This window comes from Cyberlindnera jadinii (assembly GCF_001661405.1).
Source record: "Cyberlindnera jadinii NRRL Y-1542 unplaced genomic scaffold CYBJAscaffold_12, whole genome shotgun sequence".
Classification (NCBI taxonomy): Eukaryota; Fungi; Ascomycota; class Saccharomycetes; order Phaffomycetales; family Wickerhamomycetaceae; genus Williopsis; species Williopsis jadinii.
Genome location: NW_017963663.1, coordinates 288,744 through 309,198, shown reverse-complemented (window position 1 = coordinate 309,198; position 20,455 = coordinate 288,744). Strand labels below are relative to the sequence as shown.

The window sequence follows — 20,455 nt, the reverse complement described above, 5'->3', positions numbered from 1 at the left end:
ATATCAATCTAACCCTTGTATACGACAGAAAAGAAGGCACTACGGTGGAGTACCTGTTTATCAATCTACAAGCGGCATCTCCAGCACAAATTTTTTTTTGTCTCGATTATGCAACGAGCTTCGCATAGCATGCAAGGCTTTAAGGCCTAATTGGGAACAGAACATGCTCAAAGACCAGTTGATTGCTGAACGACACCATTGGAAATCCATAGTACAATTTCAAAGTCCCCATGATGAGTCCCCATGATGAGCCCCCATGTAGTTCAACTGATGAATATCACCCAATTTCGTTAACTTTCCATTACACAGCAGCCGGCTCCTTCCGTGCGTAAACTATGGGAAAACCGTTGCTGTGGTTGTGTGCGTAGAGGGCCTCTGCCTGTGTGTGTTTTTTTCTTTTTGGTTTTTATCGTCTCTGCCGCGCCCATCGCCCGAAAACCGTGCGTGCGCACTACGTTTGGTTCCCCTTTTGTATAAATAAACAGGGCGGCTCATCAGTGCCTGTTCAACAGTCCTTCGTTTCCTCCAGAGCAGTAAACTGGGTTTGGTTTGTTGGCAATTGGTTGATGACGATGTCCGGAGAGCGCTGTTCTCGGTTCTGGGACTTTGATGATCTTTCCCCGTGTGCTCGTGAGGAGCTGATTGGAACACAGTGGCCGCTGGTGTTGCTCTGTGCCTCGGTTGCCACCATCACAGTTAAAGGTGTGTACAACTACGTTCACTTGGGTAAGAGAGTCTCTCTGCGTGATGATGGGGAAAGCGAACCGCTGTTGACCGCTTCACAGGGTGCACCGCTGTATACCGAGTCGTCTGCTGAGTTCACTGAAGACGTTAAAAGGAGCCATTTCGACTCCTCGTCCTTGCCGCCGGTGAAGTTGAACGGAGAACCACACGGTTGTAAAACTCTTTATAAGAGATCCGGCGTTGAGAAGGTTAGAGTTGCCGTTGAGGAATTGTTCGTATTGGCCCAGCTTGTTCTTCAATCGTATAGATACCAGAACACTCAAAGTGCCTCGTCGCTGGCTAACCTCCTGTTGTGGCTGTGGCTCCTCTCTTCAACTACTTTTAGAATTTTGAACTTGAACGACAAATATGAAAAGATTCAGGCAATAGTGCCAAATCTATGGGTCAGTAATATACTCATTTACTTCTTCTTATGGTTCCCAGCTGTCTTGACTTTCAGATCCGCGCTGTTGAATCATACTGGGGATGACAAGCTTTACTATATTGTCAACTTTTCTGTGATTACGTTGCAGATCTTTAACTTGGCGACGTCAAAGGTTGGCTATAGATGCCCACAGGTTTACCTCTCGGATCAACACCGTAAACCGGATCCCGAGCCCTTTACTGATTTATTGACTCTTGTGACCTTTTCTTGGGTAACCCCAATGATGAACCAGGCGTTCAAGGTGCCCTTGACTCAAGACGATGTCTGGGATTTGAAAATGGAAGATTTCTCTTACTTTGTGTTGAAGAGCTTCAAGAAGTTTAGCCAGGGATCTACATTGGGGTTCTCTAATAGAGTGATTCTGTTCTTCTTGCCATTCTTACTCGTACAGGCGTTTTGGGCAGTTGTTGAGTCGTTGATTCTTTTCGCACCAACTATTTTACTAAAGAGAATATTGGAATTCGTTGAAGATAGAAACACGGGCAATTTACCACTCGCTTGGTTCTACGTTACGTTGATGTTTGCCTCTAAATTCTTTTCAAACTTATCATCGGGTCAGGCATTGTTCTTTGGAAGAAGAGTTTGTATCAGGTTGAAATCCGTGGTCATTGGAGAAATTTACGCAAAGGCATTGAGAAGAAAACTCACAACCAAGTCAAGCTCAACTGATCAAGCTGATGCCGGATTGGATAAATCACCTAGTCCTGTTAGCGTTAACCCTACTGAAGAACCTGAAGAGCAAGATAAAGAAAATGAAACTAAGAGCGCGAACTTGGGTGCTATTATCAATCTGATGGCTGTGGATGCGTTCAAGATCTCTGAAGTTTGTGCTTATCTTCACGCTTTCTTTGGTGCCACGTGTATGATTATAGTTTCCATTTATTTGCTTTGGAAACTCATGGGATGGAGTGCTTTGGTGGGTGCATTTGCTATCATTGCACTCTCTCCATTGAATTTCATGATGTCTCGTAAATTGGGTGAATTGCAAAAGAAAGCTTTAGCTGTTACTGATAGACGTATCCAAAAGTTGAACGAAACTTTGCAGAGCATAAGAATAATCAAGTTCTTTGCATGGGAAAAGAAATTTGAAGAACAAATTCTCAAGATCAGAGATGAAGAATTGGAGATGCTCAAATCGAGATCCGTTATCTGGTCCTTCCTCGTTGTTTTGTGGTGTATTTTGCCTACAATTGTTACAGTTATCTCGTTCGGTTGTTATATATTTATCGATAAGAAAGTGTTGACAACACCGGTTGCATTCACCGCTTTGTCCCTTTTCAACTTGTTAAGAAATCCTTTGGATCAAATTTCAGATATGTTGTCCTTTGCTATCCAGTCCAAGGTTTCTCTGGACCGTGTTAGTGAGTTCTTGAGTCAAGAAGAAACTACAAAGTATGAGCAGTTAACTCATGTCAAGAATACAGGAAGAGTTGGTTTCTCTAACGCAAGCTTTTCTTGGGACTCAACTTCGGATGCTGACTTCAAATTGAGAGATCTCGATGTTGATTTCACAGTTGGAAAGTTGAACGTCATAATTGGACCTACAGGTGCTGGTAAGACTTCTTTGTTGTTGGCTTTACTTGGTGAAATGGAAATCACCAAGGGTGAAGTTCACCTTCCTGGTTTCTTGCCTAGAGAAGATTTGGAAATTGGTCCTGATGGCTACACAGAATCCGTGGCATATTGCTCCCAGGCTGCCTGGTTGTTGAACGATACCATCAGAAACAACATTGTATTTGGCTCTCCGTTCAATAGAGATCGCTATAACAAGGTTGTAAGTGCATGCGGACTCGCTCGTGATTTCGAAATTCTTAAAGCTGGTGATCAAACTGAAATTGGAGAGAAGGGTATTGCACTCTCTGGTGGTCAAAAACAAAGAGTATCTTTGGCTAGAGCTCTGTATTCAAACTCGAGACATATTCTTCTTGACGATTGCTTGAGTGCCGTTGACTCTCACACTGCGTTACACATCTACGAAAACTGTATTGCTGGTCCACTGATGAAGAACAGAACTGTATTATTGGTCTCTCATAACGTTGCCTTAACTATCAAATCAGCAGACTTTGTCGTTGTGTTGAATAACGGAAGAATTACAAACTCTGGAACTCCAGAGCAACTGTTGGCTGATGGTGCTTTGGGTGATGATGAGATGATCAAATCTACAGTCTACTCTAGAGCTAATTCTTCCGTCGATTTAGTTCAGAAATCTAAACAACAAGAAGAAGATGCGGTCCTTAAGGTTAAAGAGGCTCTTAACAATATGAAGCCTATTGAAAACCCTGAAGATGAAGAGTTGGAAAATTTGAAGAAAGGCAAATTGATTGAGGAAGAGCAAAAGTCTGAGGGTGTTGTATCCCTGGAAGTGTACAAATGGTTTTTCAACATTTTCGGAGGATGGTTCATTGTTGCAGTCCTTCTTGGCCTCTTCTTGGTTGCAAACGTAATCAACTTTGGTCAATCTTGGTGGGTTCGTAAATGGGCAAAGGATGCCAGTAACGATGTCCATATCAGTATTGCCGGTACGCTTTCTGAATCCCAATACTATGGTGCAATGTCTCAATTTATTGCAAAGCCTCTGAATGTTTTTGTTTTCAAATATCATCAAATTCAGAATTCGATGTCTGTTTTGAAGGAAACCAACATTTCGGTGTACTACATTATTGTTTATGGTATTCTTGGTGTGAGTTACGCTTTGATTGTTGGTCTTAGAATTGTCTATGGTTTCTTCATGGGTATTAAGGCCTCCAGACGTGTGTTCGCTAAAGTTTTGAACAAAATCTTGAGGGCAAAATTAAGATTCTTTGATTCTACGCCGATTGGTCGAATCATGAACAGATTTTCAAAGGACATTGAGTCCGTTGACCAAGATTTGATTCCCTTCATCGACGGTGCTGTGTCATGTGCTGTCTCCGTCTTGTTCACCCTGGCAATGATTATGGCAATTACACCAGGCTTCTTAATATTCGCCATTTTGATCCTCGTGATGTACTATCTTGTTGCTGTTTTCTATTTGAGCAGCTCTCGTGAGCTAAAGAGATTTGATTCCATCACCAAATCACCTATTCATCAACACTTTTCAGAAACTTTGGTAGGTGCAAGTACAATCCGTGCATATGGTATCGAACGTCGTTTCTTGCAAGAAAACTTGAACAAGATTGATGAGAACAACAGACCGTTCTTTTATATGTGGATTACGAACAGATGGCTCAGTTTCAGAAACGATATGATTGGTGCAAGCGTGATCTTCCTCGCTGGTGCCTTCATTTTGTTTTCTCTCGACAAGATAGATGCTGGTCTTGCTGGTATTTCCTTGTCTTATGCTATTGTGTTCAATGATACTGCTTTGTGGATTGTTAGACTCTATGCCAATGTTGAAATGGCCATGAATTCTGTCGAAAGATTGAAAGAGTATACGGATGTCGATGAGGAACCAGCTGAAGAGGTTCCAGAGAATGAGCCTCCAGAGAGTTGGCCAGAACATGGTGCTCTAGAAGTTTGTGATTTGTCTCTGAGATATGCTCCTCATCTACCTCTGGTTATCAAGAATGTGTCCTTCAACGTTGAACCAAGTAACAAAATCGGTATTGTTGGTAGAACCGGTGCGGGTAAATCTACAATCATTACCGCTCTGTTCAGATTCTTGGATCCTGAAACTGGTTATATAAAGATTGATGGTGTTGATATCACTAGCATCGGATTAAAAAGACTGAGACAGTCTATCACGATTATCCCTCAAGACCCAACTTTATTCACCGGTACGATCAGATCAAATCTGGATCCATTTGGAAACTATTCTGACGCATTTATCTTTGAGGCGTTGAAGAGAGTTAATTTGATTACAGAAGATGAGTTGGCCAATCAAGGTGGCTCTTCCTCGGGAAGCTCATCCAGTGATGAGAATGCCAACAAATTTTTGAATTTGAACAGTGACGTCTCAGAAGGTGGTGGTAATTTGTCCCAAGGTCAAAGACAGTTGATGTGTCTGGCCAGATCTCTCTTGAGGGATCCAAAGATCATGCTGTTGGATGAGGCTACCGCGTCCATCGACTATGACTCTGATGCTAAGATTCAACAGACTATCAGACAAGAATTCTCAAATTCTACTATCTTGACCATTGCGCACAGACTTAGATCTATCATTGATTACGACAAGATTCTTGTTATGGATGCTGGTGAAGTTGTTGAATTTGACCATCCATACAAGCTGATCAGCGATAAATCAACAACTTTCTACAGCATGTGTGTCGATAGTGGTGAATTGGATGTGTTGACACAGATTGCCAAAGAAGCATTCAAAAGAACCGTCTAAAAGAGAAGGGAATAGCAGTACATTACAATTTTATAGAATTTTCTTCCTATGAAGGGGAAAAGACCTTTATTTGATTTAATCTTTTTTTGAGACTAGTATACACGGTAACAAACCAAGTAAAACCATTACACTTGATCTTGTTGTTGAAGAGCAGTGGCCAAGATCTGGTTAGCCTTGAATGAAAGACCCTTTGTCTTTTCAATAACATGTTGATAAACATTACCACTTGGGTGTTCGAATGATACAGAACCCGCAGCTTCGTCAATCTTGGCGTTCATCTTTGTCTGTTTGATGAGGTTAGCAATCCATTTCTCACCGTCGTCTCTGGACAAGTTGAGGAATTTGGAGAAGTCGTTAAGGTCGATTCTGTTATGAACACGGCAGTAGACCTCAGCAATCAGGTGTCTAGCGTTTTTGACAAAGATGTCGGAAACGTTAGCCAAGAAGAAGTCGGTCTTGAAGATCACCAATGACTCGTTCAATTTGTTGTTAGCCTCTTCGAAGTCAAAATCAATGTATAGAGCCTTGATGAAGCCTGTAAGAGGGTCGTTGTACTCGTATTGCTCTTGGTCGACGATTCTGATCAAATCTTTGAGTTTCTTCTGGAAGTTTGGATTGGACAAGTTACTCTTGGTGGAGGACTCTGAGCCCACCACGGCAGCAACGAGGTATCTCAAGATCCAAGGACATGCGGCCTGGATTGTTGACAAGTAAGAAGATGAAAAGTATAGATCCAACAATCCCTCCAATCCGTTATCGGTGTTGAAGAAAGGGAACAAAGACCAGTGGATGATCCAAGTTCTGTAATGGAGTTGAACCAATGTCTCACCAAATGATCTTGTATCGATGACTTCTCTGAGCTTGGCGAGCTCCTTCAATGCGGACTCCCAATTTGTGCTGATAATCTCGCAGGCTAATTTACCCCAAGTGGCGTTCAACACCTTTTCACTGTTTGTAGTCAATGCTCTGAAGTTTGAGAGCAAATCGGAAGCCATCACGTAGTCACCGCTGTTGTACTGGAACTGACCAAACTCGTACAGTCTGTCAATGTCCTCCTCTGTGATACCGTGGTTCTGTTCCAAGTATTCTCTATTCAGGTTCTTATCCTGGCCCAAATGCTCCTGGACATCTTGCTGGCGTAGCACATCCAACACTTTCTTCGTAGCCTCGTTCAAGTTGGCAAACTCCTTCTCCTTCTGTTCCTTCTTAGCAACAATCTCAGCAGGCAATGACCCGCCATCCAATTTCTTCCATTGTTCCTCCAAGAAGTTGGTCATGTTTGTGTCTTTGAACAGCTCATAAGTAAGCTTGGTGATGGTCTTCTCATCGTAGATGTCTCCAAGCGACTCCAGGATTGGGTAAAGAAGATGACGGTCAAAGAATGGAATCATCTTCTGAACCAAGTCATATTGGCGAGCGATCTCAAGCTCTTCTGATGTCAAATCACTCATCTTGTCAGGTATATCTCAACTATCTAACGACAAATGAACGGTGATCTTGAATGTCCTGAAAGTTTTTGTCCAACTGCCGAAAGAAATTTTTCACCTTTGCAAGACAAAACATCCAGACACCAGTCTTTTTCTAAAATCTACAAAACAAGTTCGCGGACACCCATTAGAGTTTGGGGACAGACGCGTCGTGTAGCAAAAAAAAAAGAGGTTTGGCCTAGGACTTTGAGCGTGTCTTGTCCCTCTCCTCAATGGACATTGTTGATCGGGTCTTAATAGGACAAGGACATCATAAAGAGGGTCAGTAATGGGACTATTGGACAAGAGTACAGAGCTTCTGAAGGAGTCTCTTATCAAGGGGAATAAGCCTGTGAGTTGACATGGAAGGAATGATTACGATGACCAGGACAACTACTAACAATCATTCGCTATGGGTAGTTCACGTATAAGCTCTTGTCGAGAGAGTTGAATATTCACACTTCAGATGCTAAAGCCCTGCTTTATAGCTTCTATCTTAAGTTCAAGGATGAAGTGGAACCCACGTATCTTCTGCTGGGACAACTACAGGACTCCGATGACCTGCTGAGTATCAAATTGACAAAGAACTTGGGGGACCAAGATGAGTTTGAGAAGCTCGCCTCTATTGAAGTATATGCTCTTGCTCCAAAGAATCTCACCATTGATGAAATTGTACAGAGCAACGTGTCTGAAGTGGAAAGGTTCCCATTAACCCAGGATGGATTCAAACAATGGGGGGTCATCAGAGGACCTGAATTTATCGAAGTTGAAACGATACATACAGAGACCACCCATCCAATACGTCAGGAAGTTCGAAAGCCAATTAATAAGACAAAGGAGGAAACTTCCAACAGCAAGGCTTCAAAATTTGATACGGGACTCGCATCGGCAAGAATACTAGAGAAGTATAAGACTAAAGAAAAGCCTATCAAGAAGGACCAACCTTCGATCTCTACCACATTCACCTCGAAAACAACCTCATCTTCGAACACTATGAAACCTGGTGTTACTAGAAGATCGAAGACTGAACCTGTGAACGGTGGACCTGCTGAATTGATAGAAGACGAAGACCTAAACGACGAAGAGTTCATCAAGAAACAAGAGTTGGAGAAACAGGAAAAGGACAGGAAGAGGAAAGAATTGGAATCCATGTTCGATGACGACGATGGCTTTGAAGTATATGAGCGAAAAGGTGAAGTACAGCCGGATAAACCACAGCCTGTGACAGCTTCAAAGCATGCGGATCTGGAAGGTATCTTTGATTCCAGTTTCTCAGCGTCTCAGTCACAATCACAATCGCAATCACAACAAGGGAACAGCTCGGTGAAGAGTTCGCCTGCTAAGACGAACGAGCGCAAAGAGGTCTCCAAAGAAGTTTCCAAGGAAGCGTCAGATTCAGTGACGAGTTACTACGACGAAGATGGCTACCTCGTGACAAAGGTGGAAGCCAAACAGAAATCAGCACCGAATCCTAAGCCCAGGGCAAGAACTGCCACATCATCATTGGAGTCGAAGTCACCTGCAAAGAAGGCCAAATCAGGCACCAAGCAGAGTACACTGATGAGTTTCTTTGGTAAAAAGAAGTGAATAACTGCTTAATCTACACTCTATGTTCTTCTCCTCTAGTCCTCTAGTCCTTTAGTCCTTAGTCTCTTGTGTGTTTCTAGGTCTTGGCTTCATAGTCCCCACCCCCACTTCCTAGTCCTTTCGCACCAGGCCCATCGCGAACTTTAAATACACGTAACGGAAACATCGTTGTAGTCCTCAACACTTGTTCAGGACATTGTACTGGAAAAGGGAGGTCAATCTGAAAGGAACAGCATGAAGTTGGCTCGCTTTTTCCTCTGTCTCTTTGCCCTGTTCTATGGGGTCATTGCGGTGAAGAAAGAGTTGTTCAAGACGTGCGATCAATCTGGGTTCTGCCATAGAAATCGTCACTACGCACAGGAGATAGCAAAGACAAAGAAGTCCTACTACACTGTGGCTAGAGACTCGGTCCAATTGGGTGATTCGAAGATCTCTGGTGACATCCACAAGGTTCTCAACGACTCGCATGTGGTGAAGTTGCCCTTTGAAGTTGATATCCTGGAGAACGATAACATCAGGGTCAGGATTGATGAGGACCGTTCTCAGGTCAACTGGGGCAGCAAGCTGCTTCAAAAGGAAAGATATAGTGGGGCTCATAAGTGGGCATTTGCCACTGAACCAACGCCATCGAAGGACTACCAAGTGGAAGAGTCTGGTGATGTGATCTCTGTGAGCTACGGTGGCGGGAAGTACACGCTGGAGATCCATCTTGGAACGTTCCAGGTCGTGGTGAAGTACAAGGGTGCGGTTCAGGTTGTGCTCAACGAGAAGAACCTATTGAATGTAGAGCATTATAGAGTAGAAGAGGACAACGACGCTAACAGGCTCCCAGATGAGTCCGATTTCGACGCTTTCCACGACTCATTCAAGGATTCAAATGCGGATTCTCTACCATTTGGTCCTGAATCTGTTGCACTGGATGTGACTTTTAACGGGTTTAAATATGTCTACGGTATTCCAGAGCACGCTGACTCTCTCGTGTTGAAGGATACTAAGAGTTCAGAGCCATACCGTCTGTACAATGTTGATATCTTTGAGTATGAGACTGATTCAAAACTGGCAATGTATGGTGCAATTCCGTATCTGGTTGCTCATAAACCAGGCCTCTCCACTGGAGTGTTCTGGATTAACGGTGCTGATACATACGTTGACATTGATAGAGAAGAGGAATCCTCTGACGGTGTAATCACCTCAAAGGAATCTACAAGTGCCCATTGGATGTCTGAGAACGGAATTATTGACGTTGTTATTCTCATTGCTGAAACGCCAGAGCAAATCACAGAGAACTATGCCTCATTAACCGGTACAACTCCACTACCTCAGTTGTTCTCCCTTGGCTACCATCAGTGTAGATGGAACTACAACGATGAGGATGACGTGCTCCAAATCACTGAAAACATGGATAAGCACAACATTCCGTACGACACGATCTGGTTAGATATTGAGTATACTGATAGCAAGAAGTACTTCACGTGGAAGAAGGAGTCCTTCCCTGATCCTGATGGTATGCTGAAGAAGTTGGCTTCTACTGGTCGCAATCTTGTTACCATTATCGATCCACATATCAAACTGGGCTACGAGGTGTCTAAGAACCTGGAGGCTAACGATATGGCAGTCTTGAACAAAGAAGGCAAGCCATTCCATGGACACTGTTGGCCAGGCGAGTCCATCTGGATCGATACTTTCAAGTCCAGTGCGGTGGACTACTGGACGACTCTGTTCCAGAACAACACCGAATTCTCTGGCGATGCCACGAATCTCCATATCTGGAACGATATGAATGAGCCATCAGTGTTCTCGGGTCCTGAAACGACGTCTCCAAAGGATCTGATCACCCATGAAAGTGTTGAGATTAGATCTGACCATAACATATATGGCATGACATACCACGAGGCAACATTTGAAGCCATGAAAGCCCGTTACGGTAACAAACGTCCATTCATCCTTACCCGTGCTTACTTTTCCGGGTCCCAAAGAACAGCTGCTATGTGGACTGGTGATAACATGTCCAAATGGGAATATCTCAAGATCAGTATCCCGATGATTTTGACCCAAAACCTCGCCGGTATGCCATTTTCTGGTGCAGATGTCGGTGGATTCTTTGGTAATCCTTCCAAGGAGCTATTGACCAGATGGTACCAGGCTGGTATTTGGTATCCATTCTTCAGAGCACACGCACATATCGATGCTAGAAGAAGAGAGCCATGGATCGCTGGTGAACCATACACTTCTCTGATGACAGAGGCTGTGAAGCTGCGTTATTCGCTTTTACCACTTTGGTATACGAAGTTCTACGAGTCGAGTTTGACCGGTACGCCTGTGATGACTCCTCTGTTCTATAGATTCCCTGACGATGAGGCTACTTTTGCTATTGAAAACAGCTTCTTCGTTGGTGATTTGCTCGTTACACCTGTTACTGAGGAAGGTGCTGAAAAGCAAACCGTTTACCTCCCAGACGACTCAAAATACTTTGATTACAAGACCTTTGAAGTGTTGCAAGGTCGTGGTGAACATGTGGTTGATGCACCATTGGAAAAGATTCCAGTGTATATCAAGGATGGGTCCATTACACCAAGAAAGGATAGATACAGACGGTCGTCTAAGTTGATGAAATACGATCCTTATACGCTAGTTGTTGCTCTTGACTCCAATGGAGAGGCACAGGGCAAGTTATACATCGACGACGGAGAAACGTATGACTATGAGCATGGTGATTTTGTCTATCTCGATCTGACCTTCAGAGATGGTGTCTTGAGCTCACAAGTGCTGAACGGTTCGATGGACGTCTCAAACACATTGGAGAGAGTAATCATCTTGGGCAGTGAATCTGTTGAAAGTGCAACTGCAGAGCAGGCTGGTGAGACTAGAGGTTTGTCTGTTGAATCTAAGGAAAACTACATTGTTGTTAAGAACCCGGGTGTTGTCATGGGGAAACCATGGAAGATCAACTTGTTGTGAATAAAAATCCGTATAATCAAGTGGAATCACGAGCCGTTGTCTCCTTTCTGTTCAGTAGTGGTACTCATCTGTAGGTTGTCCAGAGGTGTTTGGGAATCCAACTTCCTCCAAGATCTTTAGAGGACCGTCCTCCAAGATGAGGTCATTCAGCTCCTGGTTCTTTGCCAGGATTAACCCTGTGAAGCCTGCGGAGTTGATGCCCAATTTGCCCTTGTAGTACGGTTGAGATCTTGGAACCACCATCATCCATTTGGTCGTGAAGACAACGTTATATGCAATAGGCTTCTCAGCGTCTCTCAATATTGTCATGACTCTCTGTAGCAAAGATGAGAACGCCAGCACCAAATAATCCTCATCGTACAGAGTCTCCTTATCCTTTGGCAATGGTAAGATGAAGTGTGCAAATGGTAACTTTGGGCTCTGTAAAGGCTCCTTGTTGGAGTTGGCAATGAAGTGTTCCTCTGAGGCAGCGATGCTGGCAGGGAATGGGGTGAAATTGTCAGGATACTTCATGAATTGTAAATGCTTATGAGGTTGTGAGGCACCAGAGTTATCACCACAGTTGTAGAAGCCCATGAACTTCTCATTGGAGGTGGAAGACTTCTCCAACTCGGCGAGGATCTTGAAAGATGCAATCAAATCATCCGGTGATAGCGGAGCATTCTGAGACTTGAACTCCTTTGTGGTCAAAAGCAGATGGTTTGGAGTGATTGGGAACTTGTTCAAGAGAATGTTGTAGTCATCTGCGTATCCAGCAACAACAGTAAGCTTGGGATCCGGGTTGAGGAACGGGTTGAAGTTCTCTGGACGAGCCTCCTGTTCTGGTGCCTTTTCCTGTGTTGGCTTCTTAGCCAAACTTGGTGCAAAGGTGATTGCGAATTGGAAGTCGTCGTCGTCGATGAACTTTGTGGTGGATTCAGTGAAGACAACGTCGCCTTTGTCAGCTGCTTCGTTGTAGGTGTTTGCGACGAGTTCTGTGAAGTTCTCTGGAAGGTCGAACTTGGACATCTTTCTATGATGGCTTTTCTTTTGCCTTGGAATTGATCAATTGGGTGGAGGTTCGAGTACAAGTTGTATTGCAAATGTCCCAGGTTGTCCGAGATGTCCAAGATGTCCAAGGTGTCCATCAGCTGTCTGTCACTTTGTTCCTCCAGCGCACGGGCCTCGTAACCATTTCCTATTTGAGTTAATCTCCGTTTGTCTCCATTTGGGCCTGCTTTTTTGCTATGTGTGTGGTCCCTATCGGCACAAAAGTGCTGCCCCACAGTTTGTCTCGTTTATCTCGTCAACATGGACAAAACTTTACACGTCTGGAAAGTTTATTTGTCTGGCTTTATCTGTTGTGGGGGACTCATTGTGGACGCTTCTCTCAAACGCTGGTGCAGATCACTCAGTTGGTCATCAACGTGAACATGTCCACTACTTGTTTTCGTTAAAGCCTCTAGAAAAGAAAAAGAAAAAAAACGGGCATTACGTTAGTGTCGCCTTAGTAAACAGCGGGCATCTGGGAGTAGTTCATACCTGTAACAAATCCGTAGTCAGCTGAGGGTGCCTGGTCGTCACGTACTTGGCCACGGAGATGAGCTTCGAAAGTCTCAGAAGGTCTCGGAGATATTCCCTGGTCAGGATTCTGAACGACAAGAACCTCCCCAACAAAAAGCAACTGCGCGCACGCGAAAAGTGGTAAAAACCCACACAGAGAGGGACGAAAAATTGCCGAATAACCTAGAGCGAGAGGTTGGAAAGCAAAATAGAAGGGAAAAAGTGCGATGACCCCAAACGACGTCCGGCGCGATCAAATGGAAGTTTCCCTTTTGCACAGCTTTTATATTTGAACCGATATCAACCTTCCAAAGGTCATTTTTTAGCACTCGAAGAGCGAGTGTCCAGGTTTTTTTTGCCTTTAAGAACACAGTCTTGTCCTTGTCCTTGTCCCTGTCCAAAGCCACTCATAATTTGTGATACCAAATTTGTCCACAACCATCACCTCACATCCCCATCAAGACATAGACAAAATGCAGAAAATGCCCTCAATACCCCATTCTCCATCGCTGGACGCCATGGAAACAACAATACAGCATCCGGGTTCCATTCTCATAAGGACAACAGGTGCGTTCATAGTGGACGACGTGCTCTATGAGGACTCGAGTAAGATCCCCGAGACAAGCGATATAGCGCTGCCTTTCCAGACGCACGACATCTCACACATTGCCGTGGACATTGGTGGGTCGTTGGCGAAGATTGTCTACTTCACCAGCAACGAAAGTGTCAACAACAGCACAGAAGACTTGGGTCCGCAGATAACGAAGAGACTGAGCTATTCTCCTAATGGCAACGGGTCTCAGTCGTCGAGCGACTGTGAGGACTCGGACGATTCGAGCACAACGCTGAACGGGTCGATTGACCTGCTACGTGGTGGCCGCTTGAACTTCTACAAGATTGAGACAGAGAAGATTGACGACTTTATACAGTTCATCCACAAGCTGATCAAGTTCTACAAAAAGAAGGTCCACATCATGGCCACGGGTGGTGGAAGCGTGAAGTTTTACGACAAGCTGAAGTCCGACCTGGGCGTTGATGTTACTAAGGAGGATGAAATGGAGTGCCTGATTGTTGGATTGGACTTCTTCATCACAGAGATACCGAATGAGGTATTCATGTACACGGAACAGAACCCGATGCAGTTTGTCAACGATAGGAAGGAGATTTATCCATACCTCCTAGTCAATATCGGCTCTGGAGTCTCCATGATTAAAGTCACTGGACCGTCGACGTTCACCCGTGTTGGTGGCTCATCGTTGGGAGGTGGTACTCTGTGGGGGTTGTTATCGCTACTCACAGATGCTTCTTCATACGATGAAATGCTCGATAACGCTGCCCAGGGTGATAACACCAACGTTGACATGTTGGTTGGTGACATCTATGGAACAGATTACAACAAGATTGGGCTCAAATCGACAACCATCGCATCATCCTTTGGTAAAGTGTTCAATAACAAATTTGGCAACAGCAGTGAAGAGAGAAAGAGCCATTTCAACCCTCAAGACATATCCAGATCGCTGTTATACGCCATTTCAAATAACATTGGACAAATTGCATACTTGCAGGCTAAGATTCACAATTTGAAACACATATACTTTGGAGGTTCCTACATCAGAGGACATCCACAGACGATGCATACGCTGTCGTACGCCATCAACTTCTGGTCTCAAGGAGAGAAAACGGCGTACTTCCTGAGACATGAAGGCTATCTCGGTGCAGTCGGTGCATTCCTCAAGAGACAGCCGACAGGCTGGGGGAGAAGAGCATCATCATCATCAGGTGTATTCGACGGGAAGCTTTTCAAAGAGAGGCTGCAATCGTTTTCATTAGATAAAACTCAAGAGGAATCATGAACATTGATCAATTCGTGCTGGATAACGACAGAACAGTTTTATTGGAATCTCCTTTTTGCTAATCATTTGACTTGTAATTAGACATGACGACAAAATAACCACACGCACTAGCACTTTTTGTATACAGAATAATCAAAATGTCATTCTATAACGAGATCAGTGCTTTGTACACCTCTTCAAATGCTGTCGACAGTGGATGCTTGGACTTCTTAGCAAGGTTTTCAATCCGCAGAAGCTGTGTATTATCAATGCCATTGCACTGCAAAGAGACTAATTTATCCCCTTGTACTCCCATAGTGATGTGATTCTCTGGAAACTCTGTAAATTTGAAGCCAACTTCATCATCAACGACTTTAAAGTCATCAATCTGCGTTAGGTTACACCAAATTGCAATCAATTTCGTCAAACTGCTCTCCTTTGAGACGAGCTCTTTTTGCTCAGAGCTCAACTGACTGTTAACCTGTTGAAGATCTGCAATTATCTGGTCCAGTTTGGCCACTTCAGCTTCGCATTTATCCCGATACTCTTCGTTAGTCTTTATCGTCTGTTTCGTGGCATCAACGCGTTCCTTTAAGCCTCGGAGACTTTCCTCGATCTTGAGCCGTTGAGAGTGAATGGCGTTAATGGTATTTTCAACATTGGATATAACAAGTAAGTCCTTCGTTGGGAAATCCATCTTAGCCAACGTCTCAACCGTCGGGTCATCCTCCTTGTACAGTGCTGCTTGTTTCGTCAATTCCTCCAAATGGGCGCTTTTCTTCTCGTTCAGCGACAATTCGTTCGCTTCTAACTGTAACAGTGCCTCCTCGAGCCTGTTGTAAAGAGAAAACCACGTCTGTGCAACGCTCTTTATCTCCTGCGTTGTAGCTTGTGTCTTTGCTGCCTTCTCGTGCAACACTGCTTTGTACTTCTTCGCCCTCTCCATTACATCCAGGATCGCACTCTGGTCGATGATCTTGTCGTTCTGCTCCAGTACCAGCCTGAAGAACTGTTCCTTTGCCTCCTGCTCCAAAAAGAGGAACTGCAATCTGTCAAATCTATCCGTATAGCCAGTGACGATATCATCAAGCTGATTTGGATCTGCCAAATCTGGTGCCGTCGAGCTAAGACTCGTTAACGAAGCACCCAACGTTTCCCTTGATTTAGCAGCCTCTGTTTGCTGGCTCTGCTCTCTAAGCTGCTGGATCTTCTCCCTCGGTGTCGACATCATGAACGGTTGATTATGACTTTCCTGTTCGTTTGTTTACACCAAAACAAAGGAAGATGGATTTTAACGCGGTGTTTCGCCCTACAGAATGAAATGTAAACAAACATCACGTGATCATGGATGATATGTCACGTGATGATTATACTTGGTCATTGCTCGTACTCTGGTAGTTGTTCCTCTTCAGTTGAATGGATGTGATAAAGAGGTGAATCTATGTATGACTCTCCAATCATCTCTGTGAGCTCGTCTTCTGTGACGAGCTCACCGCTAAGAGCAACAGGGACTTCGATCTTCATCGACTCGCCGGCAGAAAACCAGCTATCCTCGATACCACTTACGTTCACGACAACACGTAGTTTATGGCTCAACATCACATTACACGTCCTGAAAGATGGAGTGAATTGATCCAGAGATATGTCCTTCAGTGACTCCGTTAGGTCTATCTCTGATTTAAACTTGCCGGTCTCTTCCTTCATCTTTGTCGCACATGGCATTGATAGTAATCTGGTCTCTGTAGATTTCAACAACCGTTGATCTTGTTCAACCATCTGGATAAACGTCTGTGTGTATATAACTAGCTTCTGCACCAACACCACCTCAATTGATTTCAGGTACAAGACGGGAGGAGGTTTCATATCACTGTTCACAGAGGTCTGTAGCATGAGTTGTACGTTATTCTGATATGGAACCAGCGTGGGTTTGTATAACAGCTTCAATCTCATATCTACGGTCTGTCTTTTTGTAGTTGATGAAAACATCTCACGGAATCTCTCCCTCTTTAGAGGTACCGGCTCACCTTGTAACCTTGCCTTTAACGTTCGTACTGTTGAAACCTCTTCCATGAAGGGGGAATTCCTAAACAAACTGAGGGTCGGTCCAGGTGGTCTGAACATCAGAGGCACGATAGCCCTTGTTGTGGTTGTCAGCATTCCCGGACGGTGAACTGATACCTTCAGCTGATAGGTGATCCTTGCAGTTTCTCTAATTCTGTTAACGTCCATACAGGGTGGTAATGGCTCTTCAAGGTGACGAGTCTCACATCGACGGCACTCAAGCTTCTCCCTATCCTGTGCCTCATAAGGCGATGTGTACACATTCGAGTGCTTCTTGGTTTCTTCATCTCCACAGTGAGACAAGAACGGGATCTTCAGCGCAAAGTCATATGTGTACTCCCCTGGAATCAAAGTGAACTTGTCGTTCTTCGACACATTGGCAACATTTTGAGGTGGGAACACGGTGACGAGGTCGTACAATAGCTGGTGCCTCAACTTCTCAACCTCTCGCCTCAGATTGGACGTCAACACCTCAACATTTTGACTTAGCCTTGTTTCTGATACTCCCGCCAGTTTCACCTGAATGTTCCTCACAGATACGGGGTTTGCCACCTTCAGCTTCACCTGGCCCTCAACCGTGTCGTTATACGTGTAGTACGTTCTCTGAGGTATAGACTCGATCCTCTTAGGCTCTTTGAGACAGACATCCACGGTAAAGTCAGACGTGCTAGCAGTTGCACTGCGAGGGCTCTTGTTCTCAGCATGATTCGTCATCAAAACGGTGTATTTGTCCTTGTTTTCGCTCTCTGATCTACTACCGGCCCGTTGCACGCTTGCAAGATAAGATACTACCACCAGATCAAAGCCCACTCCTTCGGCCGATGACGTATGCTTCTCAGTACGTGATGTCGCCCTGGTTGAGTTCACGCGTCGCTTTGGTAACAGAACCAAAGGAAACCACAACACTATCAGCTTGTTGTTGTTTGTTTGCTCGCTGTAGGCTGGAATTCGGGCCCAGTGCAATTTTGGATCGCATGAGCGGTGGTGAAGCGGCGGTGCTCCGCTTCAGCTACGCTCAGCCTTATCTGGCCTTCACCGCTGGAGCATGAGCGCTCTGGCTGCAAAACACAGTAAAAGTGCTCCCTCCTGGAAGCGTGTGTAGCCGCTTAGCAAATGGCTTCTACGGGCTTACAGTGCTATCTGAGCATGGCTTTCGCCTTATGGATTAATATTGGTGAGCCGTCAAAAGAAGAACGCTGACAGATGCACTGAAACGCTTCTCAACGGCTAATAACGTTACACTCAACATCAACATGCACGACACTTACATAAAGGTAAAAACAATTGCGATACCTTGCTCAATCAACACAAGCCCCGTGTACCAGTGAAGATTGAAAGAGAGGTTTGCCCCCACCTCTCACCCCTCAGCTTGCCTGTGATGTAGATGACTCACTCCTCGTATCGAGGCAGAAACTGCTCCTCATCAGAATAGCATTGGAGATACTCCTCAGGGCCAATCCTTGTAATTGAACTTTGATTCCTCTTGTCAATCGGCATTTCATCTGTCAAGACTTGATCTTTGGAACGGGAAGAGCCCCCGAGTACCAAAACTGGTTGCATTGCTTGAATGACCTCACTGCTTGACACCAGCGAACTGTCACCATTTGTAACTTTGATACACACCTGGATGAAATGGCTATGTCTAACGTTGCCAATGGCGAAGCTGGGTATGGCTCTAATCTCTGGAAATATCTCACCATCCGTTAAATTCGAAAGGTCCAGCTCCGATTTGAAGCCATCGTTGTGTGGCTCTAATCTTCTCAGCCTCCACGCTGGAATCTCCATAAGAGCTGTCAGGCTTAGCAACGGCACACTCTTGTCGTAAGAGTGGCTTAGGTTCTGCGTGTGAACCTCTGTTCTCGACAACAACGTAATCTCAAAGGACCGTATATACAACAGTGGGAATGGTTTGAGCTCGCTATCAATGGAAGTCTCTAGAGCCAGTGCAAGCTTGGGTCTCGTGTTGAGAAGTATACTCTCAGGGCTCAAGAATTTCAACCTCATCTCAACATTCGAGCTTCCTCCCAGTGGCCTGAACAGAGCACACAATTTGTCCTTCTTAGTCAATTCCGGATCAGTCTGCAACCTAGCTCCAATGGCTTTAGTGCTCGTGATCATTTCACGTAGTGTGTGAAGGTTCTGTTGTTCAGAACCTGTATCACGACAAACATGTGCCATGTTTATTGGCACAACTATCCTAGCATTTGAATGGAACCTCTCGGGACGACTCAAGGTGACTTTCAACTCATAAGCGATGCTCAACTTGTCGGTGAGTTCAGAGATGTGGAAACTCGGTGGAATCATGGACTTACGTGCCAAACTTGACATACATGTTGGATAGCGGTCATCATATATCATCTTCTCATCGTGTGGCTGAGCCATAAAGGCGGGGAAGTTGATGGAGAACTTGAACTGGTAATCACCAGGCTTCAGAGTGGTGGACGAAGATGGCTCTTGCTCTCCTCCTGGGAATAGCACTACCGAATTGTGTAGCAGAGTCTGCTTCACAACTTCAGCTCTCCCCAGGGGAACGGACAGGATGGTCCTGTGTATCCTTGTCTCTGATCTACCGCTTATTTCAACTTCTATGGTGCTGATTGACAAATCCTGGAGTACTTTCAAGCCCACCTTACCTTCAATGGGGTTGCCCAAACGTGCCAACCCCGTGCTAGTTTCACTCCTCTTGAGCAAGAACAACTGGAGATGGAAGCTTGAAGTTACGACTGGCTTATAGCTTGGAAAGTATGACATTAGTGCTTTGTTCTATCACAGTCACGCATGGACCATCACATGCCAACCAACTGAAAAGCACATACCGAGCACTTCTTATATACACATTCCTATTTGGCCTACACGCATCTATACACTCATCGCTACGCTCTCGCTGTACACCTCTCTCAATATGTCTCATGCATCAGTATGTACATAGAGCTCCATCTCACACACCCTCATACGCCATATGGCCACTAGGAGTGTTAGACTTTCTGACGTACGAGATTAATGTGTCATAGACCTTAAATCCTAACTGTAACATCCGTCGTCTCTCACGCACTCTCGTTTGTAATCCACGCATAGCTATGCAAAGTGTGACGTTGGTCCAAGCAGCAAATGGTACCTTTGCGGAAGCCTAAGAGCTCGAGCCACATCACTTTGCGCTTGGTGTTTTGTCATCCGAACGGGTCGTCGCCCTTAGGGCCATTAATAAGGTTGTGTGTGGCCAGAAAGCATTGTGTGGTCAGACAGCGGTGTGTGGCCAGAGAGCGTAGTTTGGCCAGAAAGCGGTGTGTGGCCAGAAAGCGTTGTGTGGCCAGAAAGCGTTGTGTGGCCAGAAAGCGTTGTGTGGCCAGAAAGCATTGTGTGGCCAGAAAGCATTGTGTGGCCAGAAAGCGTTGTGTGGCCAGAAAGCATTGTATGGCCAGAAAGCGATGTGTAGCCAGAAAGCGTAGCCCGACGCATATGTCTTTTTGCGTCAGACTGGAGTTTTGGCCTTGAGAGGCTCGGTGCTAGCAGCTGCTGAGGGCTCTGCCAAAAC

At 44.9% G+C, this 20,455-nt stretch overlaps 10 protein-coding genes across 10 annotated transcripts in view; 5 read left to right on the top strand and 5 right to left on the bottom strand.

The window, feature by feature from the left end:
* Positions 1-486: 486 nt before the first annotated feature.
* YBT1 (bile acid-transporting ATPase YBT1) lies at positions 487-5,569 on the top strand. Its single transcript, XM_020215534.1, has one exon. It carries the CDS (start codon positions 573-575, stop codon positions 5,475-5,477), a length of 4,905 nt encoding a protein of 1,634 aa, XP_020069233.1. The 5' UTR covers positions 487-572; the 3' UTR covers positions 5,478-5,569.
* CYBJADRAFT_142047 (eukaryotic translation initiation factor 3 subunit E) lies at positions 5,520-6,960 on the bottom strand. The gene has a single exon (XM_020213187.1). It carries the CDS (start codon positions 6,926-6,928, stop codon positions 5,603-5,605), a length of 1,326 nt encoding a protein of 441 aa, XP_020069232.1. The 5' UTR covers positions 6,929-6,960; the 3' UTR covers positions 5,520-5,602.
* Positions 6,961-7,191: 231 nt separating this feature from the next.
* POL32 (DNA polymerase delta subunit POL32) lies at positions 7,192-8,634 on the top strand. The gene is made up of 2 exons (XM_020217200.1): positions 7,192-7,295; positions 7,364-8,634. Exons 1-2 carry the CDS (start codon positions 7,233-7,235, stop codon positions 8,528-8,530), a joined length of 1,230 nt encoding a protein of 409 aa, XP_020069231.1. The 5' UTR covers positions 7,192-7,232; the 3' UTR covers positions 8,531-8,634.
* Positions 8,635-8,764: 130 nt separating this feature from the next.
* Positions 8,765-11,488, top strand: ROT2 (glucan 1,3-alpha-glucosidase ROT2; the record flags this gene model as incomplete). Its single annotated transcript, XM_020213798.1, has 1 exon — positions 8,765-11,488. The coding sequence occupies one exon, from the start codon at positions 8,765-8,767 to the stop codon at positions 11,486-11,488; it is 2,724 nt and encodes a 907-aa protein (XP_020069230.1).
* Positions 11,489-11,539: 51 nt separating this feature from the next.
* On the bottom strand, positions 11,540-12,496 carry APA2 (bifunctional AP-4-A phosphorylase/ADP sulfurylase; the record flags this gene model as incomplete). Its single annotated transcript, XM_020216583.1, has 1 exon — positions 11,540-12,496. One exon carries the CDS (start codon positions 12,494-12,496, stop codon positions 11,540-11,542), a length of 957 nt encoding a protein of 318 aa, XP_020069229.1.
* Positions 12,497-13,548: 1,052 nt separating this feature from the next.
* On the top strand, positions 13,549-14,883 carry CAB1 (pantothenate kinase; the record flags this gene model as incomplete). Its single annotated transcript, XM_020216919.1, has 3 exons — positions 13,549-13,755; positions 13,933-14,809; positions 14,861-14,883. 3 exons carry the CDS (start codon positions 13,549-13,551, stop codon positions 14,881-14,883), a joined length of 1,107 nt encoding a protein of 368 aa, XP_020069228.1.
* Positions 14,884-15,028: 145 nt separating this feature from the next.
* Positions 15,029-16,090, bottom strand: CYBJADRAFT_174448 (uncharacterized protein; the record flags this gene model as incomplete). The annotated part of the gene is made up of 1 exon (XM_020216582.1): positions 15,029-16,090. One exon carries the CDS (start codon positions 16,088-16,090, stop codon positions 15,029-15,031), a length of 1,062 nt encoding a protein of 353 aa, XP_020069227.1.
* A 149-nt stretch (positions 16,091-16,239) lies between these two features.
* On the bottom strand, positions 16,240-17,637 carry CYBJADRAFT_174447 (uncharacterized protein; the record flags this gene model as incomplete). The annotated part of the gene is made up of 1 exon (XM_020216581.1): positions 16,240-17,637. One exon carries the CDS (start codon positions 17,635-17,637, stop codon positions 16,240-16,242), a length of 1,398 nt encoding a protein of 465 aa, XP_020069226.1.
* Positions 17,638-18,017: 380 nt separating this feature from the next.
* On the bottom strand, positions 18,018-19,853 carry CYBJADRAFT_23723 (uncharacterized protein). The gene has a single exon (XM_020217595.1). The coding sequence runs from the start codon at positions 19,672-19,674 to the stop codon at positions 18,313-18,315; it is 1,362 nt and encodes a 453-aa protein (XP_020069225.1). The 5' UTR covers positions 19,675-19,853; the 3' UTR covers positions 18,018-18,312.
* The window catches only part of CYBJADRAFT_23724 (uncharacterized protein), a 775-nt gene continuing 173 nt past the window's right edge, over positions 19,854-20,455 (top strand). Inside the window, exon 1 of the mRNA XM_020217596.1 lies at positions 19,854-20,452. Within this exon, the coding sequence (XP_020069224.1) occupies positions 20,032-20,415 (384 nt within the window). The 5' untranslated portion in view covers positions 19,854-20,031 and the 3' untranslated portion in view covers positions 20,416-20,452. The remainder of the gene's footprint in view (positions 20,453-20,455) is intronic.

What these genes read in the sequence shown, in the direction of transcription:
- CYBJADRAFT_23723 (XM_020217595.1), bottom strand. Translation starts at nt 19,674, where the DNA reads ATGTCATACTTTCCAAGCTATAAGCCAGTCGTAACTTCAAGCTTCCAT.
- YBT1 (XM_020215534.1), top strand. Translation starts at nt 573, where the DNA reads ATGTCCGGAGAGCGCTGTTCTCGGTTCTGGGACTTTGATGATCTTTCC.
- CYBJADRAFT_142047 (XM_020213187.1), bottom strand. Translation starts at nt 6,928, where the DNA reads ATGAGTGATTTGACATCAGAAGAGCTTGAGATCGCTCGCCAATATGAC.
- POL32 (XM_020217200.1), top strand. Translation starts at nt 7,233, where the DNA reads ATGGGACTATTGGACAAGAGTACAGAGCTTCTGAAGGAGTCTCTTATC. An exon ending in TTATCAAGGGGAATAAGCCT is followed by an intron (nt 7,296 to 7,363) that starts GTGAGTTGACAT and finishes CGCTATGGGTAG; the next exon opens with TTCACGTATAAGCTCTTGTC.